At 51.1% G+C, this 3,811-nt stretch overlaps 1 protein-coding gene across 1 annotated transcript; it reads right to left on the bottom strand.

The window, feature by feature from the left end:
• Window positions 1-1,020: 1,020 nt before the first annotated feature.
• On the bottom strand, window positions 1,021-3,093 carry LOC133913383 (transcription factor HHO5-like). The gene is made up of 5 exons (XM_062356518.1): window positions 2,629-3,093; window positions 2,375-2,514; window positions 1,858-2,254; window positions 1,682-1,758; window positions 1,021-1,566 (listed from the first exon to the last, which is right to left on the bottom strand). The coding sequence occupies exons 1-5, from the start codon at window positions 2,834-2,836 to the stop codon at window positions 1,324-1,326; spliced, it is 1,065 nt and encodes a 354-aa protein (XP_062212502.1). The 5' UTR covers window positions 2,837-3,093; the 3' UTR covers window positions 1,021-1,323.
• Between the last annotated feature and the right edge of the window lie 718 nt (window positions 3,094-3,811).

The raw sequence follows: 3,811 nt of genomic DNA, 5'->3' as shown, positions 1-3,811 counted from the left end.
CCGAAGCCGATGATGAGGAACTATATATTCTGAGGCTCTTTAGCCGATGATGATCTAGGATACATAAACAGTCCATAAAACTCATGCTAGACTGTTATCCCATTTTCTCTACTGCTGTTTTGATTTCTGACGCAATCACTTTGTTTGGTCTGTGTTGGTTGTGACTACAGCCTTGTAGACTCGGATACGAACTGAATATAACGACCGACAATGCAGTTTAATCGGAGGTTACCTGAGAGACTGGCGTAATTAACCGGAGGCCTCCCGAGGCTACGAGAACCTGGAAGACACAGTCGCTAGACTGACAGTTTTAGTCAAATACCGTGTGCGTATGTGTGAAACAAAGTGTTGTAATCTATGAAATTTGTACTTTATAAGTTCAATAATGAATGAATAAAGTTCAGTATTTCTGTTACATTGCTCTGCTATTTCTTTCATATACATTACGTATAATAGTACGCTCGTATATATTCATATTCAAAGTTATACTATATACATCAATTCGAAAGTCGGTTTCAGATCCGTGAAACAGGTTTCGAATGAGCAAAACACCGTGCTTCTGAATGCGTCAGCTTATACTTAGCTACGGATAAGCATGGACAGCCAGAGATAGAGTTGTTAACAATTGTTGACTCCCAATGGTAAGAGTGCTTGCTGAACAGGGCATGCACGAGAAAACGACGTGCAACTTATCGGAAATCTACAGGTATCCAATTCGACGTGAAAGGGTGAGCAGGCATGCAACAAACCAGGGTAGCAGAAGCAATTCAGCCTGAAGAAAGAAAGGCGCAATTTAGCTATAATTCAGAAACCTGTGGATCACAAATTTAAGCAATGATATTCCTTGATTTATTGGCCCTTGATTCACTTTAATTGCTTCAAGAAACTCTGATTTGTCACCAACTCGATTGCTACAGCTCCAGCTTCACAGAACCTAATGAAGACCGAAACCAACGTGTGATTTATCTCAACACCGCGAGTTCTTCACAATTCAATCCATAATATGACAACTTGAAAATCAACAGCCAACAGTATGCGAATTGCACATGTATATAATTCTCAGGGCGAAAACTTGAGATCTGCCCGGAAATTAAAGTCAACGAGCCGTGTGAAAACTGGTACCAGCTTTTCATGTACATACTACAAGTCTACAACCCAACTCATGATCAGTTCATCTCTTGGGCGCTCAGCGCCCAATCTCCCTATATGCATGGCCTGGCTGCACTACGACCTCTCTAACTGATGAGTCTGTTATTGCCACCAATGCGCAAAGCCGCGATGCTATCTCTCTGCACTCTCAACCGATCTTTCTCAAATGCAACCTTACAATAATTTCCGGCTGTAGCCTTCAGACTTGTCATCTTCGTCGTTGCTGCTGCTGTCGCCGCTGCCGTTGGCTGCCGAGATGGCTACCCCTGACCCAGAGCCGGAGAACTGAAGAGGGCCCTGAGGAGACCCGGATTGTGAACTGCTTTGCTCCTGAGGAACCCAGAGACCACCTAGCAGCACAATCGGCTGGCTCACCGGTGCCGGACCGGGTGATCTTCGGTTGTGCAGTCGGTACTTCTGAATATGAACATAGCATGACCCAAGTTAGTTTCCAAACAAGATATACTGGAATTGGGCGTTAGGAAGAAATAACTGCTCGATAGATGGCTGGACAAAGTGGAAAATTGCTCACCTGGAGATGGCTTTTCACTTCGTCGTTTGTGAGCCCATCCACCCGCATCACCTCCCTGATTTGCTTCGGGGTAGCAACTGCAGTCACGATGAACAAGTCTATGAGACTCCAATCACAATGGCTAATCAGCAATTGTTTGAACAAAAGGTGAAGTTATCGATGATACATGTATGTACCTTGGGGGCCGCCGAGTTGATGCAAGGCAGCAACAAACTGCTTGTGAAGCTCCGTCGACCAGCACCGCCTCGCCTTCCTCGCCGCCTTCTGCTGCTGCTGTTGAGTCTGAGCGTGCAAGCTGAGCGCTGGGCCTGATGGTGGCGTGGTGCCGGTAAATCTTGCAGTGACGTCCTGCCGGTGCTCATCATCGGCAGCGACCGGTGAAAGCGGCCGCTTGACAGCCGGAGACAGCAACGAAAGACCAGGCAGCCCGACATTCCCAGCAGCCTTGTCCTCCCTCCTGCAGTACGGTGGCAGTGGGGGCGGCACAGCCGCAACAGCCTTTAACGGCATGGGAGCGCCACCGGGCAACTTGGGCTCCGGCGAGGTGATCTCACTCTGCTGCTCCTTCTCGGACTGTAAATACATATATACAAGTCTCAACAATTTAATCCTAGGATCGCAAGCACAATATGAGAATCATAACTAGGATAGAAATCAAGACGAAATAGACTGTGTAGCAGAGTCGATGGCTACCTCCTCCGATTTGGCGTCGCTGTCCACCCAGAGCTGCGCCGTGCTCATCCATTTGCTCTTGTCGCCGTCGTCCGCCTTCGCCTCCGAGCGGTATCCGCCTCCGCTTCTCTTCACGGCCTCCTCCTTCAACTCCTCGATCACTGCACCGCGCGCACCACCGCATCAGCGAGCCGCACCACCGCGGAGACAAAAGAACGGAAAGAAAAGACCCGGAAACGCGTAAAGGAGCCAAGAGTGAATAGGTCTCCTCTCACCGTCGGCGAGGAGGCGGACGCAGAGCGGGAGCTCCCGCCTGAAAACCTCGATCTTGCGGCGCTCCTCCTCGAGGCTCCTGATGCAGGCGTCCACCGCCGCCGGCCCCACCTTCGCCGCCGCCATCCGGCTGGCGCTCCGCGCGGCGAAGAGCCTCAGGTCCAGCCCCAGATCCAGGCCGATCCCGATCTCCCCCACGTCCAGCCCCATGCACGCAGGCAACAACGAACAAACCGCGACAAGAATCTCCGCAAATGAATCAGCGGCCGGAAGCCAAGAACAGGGAAAGAGAAGGCGGTGGGTGGGTGATCTGGATTCCGGAAGTGCCCCCGCCCGGGCATATATAGACGGGCAACGGTGGGCGGGGGGAATGAAATCTGCGAGCTGGACCGCAGGATGGGAGGCGAGAGAGTGAGAGACCACGCGGCGCGTGGGCTGGGTGGGCGCGCTGCGTTGCCGATTCCTCACGTCGCGTCGAGCGCGAGAAGCTCGCACTTCGCAGGCGCGGCCAACGTCGCTCACTCTCTTTCCTCGGGCGAAACGATCGGCGCGGTGCGGTCTCGAGTTACCGCTTCTCACGCTCCCGACACGCCCCCCCACGCTTCTCCCATTTCACACCCAGGCCCATGCCCCCTCACCAGCCTTTTGCACAAACAACCCTCGTGTTTTTCCGAGATTTACGGTGCAGTCCTTTCGGTTTTTTACCTTACGTTCCGTGCAAGTAACAGCGTCAGCGTGTTTAAGTTTATCATCGTACTGTACTAAAGCTTGCGTGCCCAGGTGAGATCCTGCGTGGACGATGATGATTCCTTTTTTTCTTTCTCTGTTCGTGAATCGTGATGGTTCGTCGTCGTCTTCCCTGTCTCACGAGCGAGGCCCATCGGTTCGGGCGGCGGATTGGTGTTTCACAGGGTTTTCCAGGGCTGCATCTGCACGATTTGTCGCCGCGCGATGGATTGTTTGGCAGCACCAGTAACGCTCCAAAATAGGATGGTCCTGCTGGGTTCATCCGGAGATGCAAAATTATATGCATGTGTACATATGGTTTATCTTAACTGTCTATCTTATTAAGTTTTTTACGATGCAAACGATCAGTCGAGCACAATCTTATTGAAACAACTTGGGTTTAAGGCCCGATATTCTCTTAATAAAATCCTAAGAGACGTCCCCCTCGGTGTTTTTAAC

This window comes from Phragmites australis, chromosome 3 (assembly GCF_958298935.1).
Source record: "Phragmites australis chromosome 3, lpPhrAust1.1, whole genome shotgun sequence".
Taxonomy (NCBI): domain Eukaryota; kingdom Viridiplantae; phylum Streptophyta; class Magnoliopsida; order Poales; family Poaceae; genus Phragmites; species Phragmites australis.
This window is presented reverse-complemented; position numbering and strand designations above follow the sequence as displayed.

Bases quoted from the DNA above. Each gene is read 5' to 3' on its own strand.
- LOC133913383 (XM_062356518.1), bottom strand. From the start codon at position 2,836: ATGGGGCTGGACGTGGGGGAGATCGGGATCGGCCTGGATCTGGGGCTG. The intron at 2,515-2,628 runs GTGAGAGGAGAC...CGCGCGGTGCAG, and splicing joins CGTCCGCCTCCTCGCCGACG to TGATCGAGGAGTTGAAGGAG. The intron at 1,759-1,857 runs GTACATACATGT...TCGTGACTGCAG, and splicing joins TCAACTCGGCGGCCCCCAAG to TTGCTACCCCGAAGCAAATC.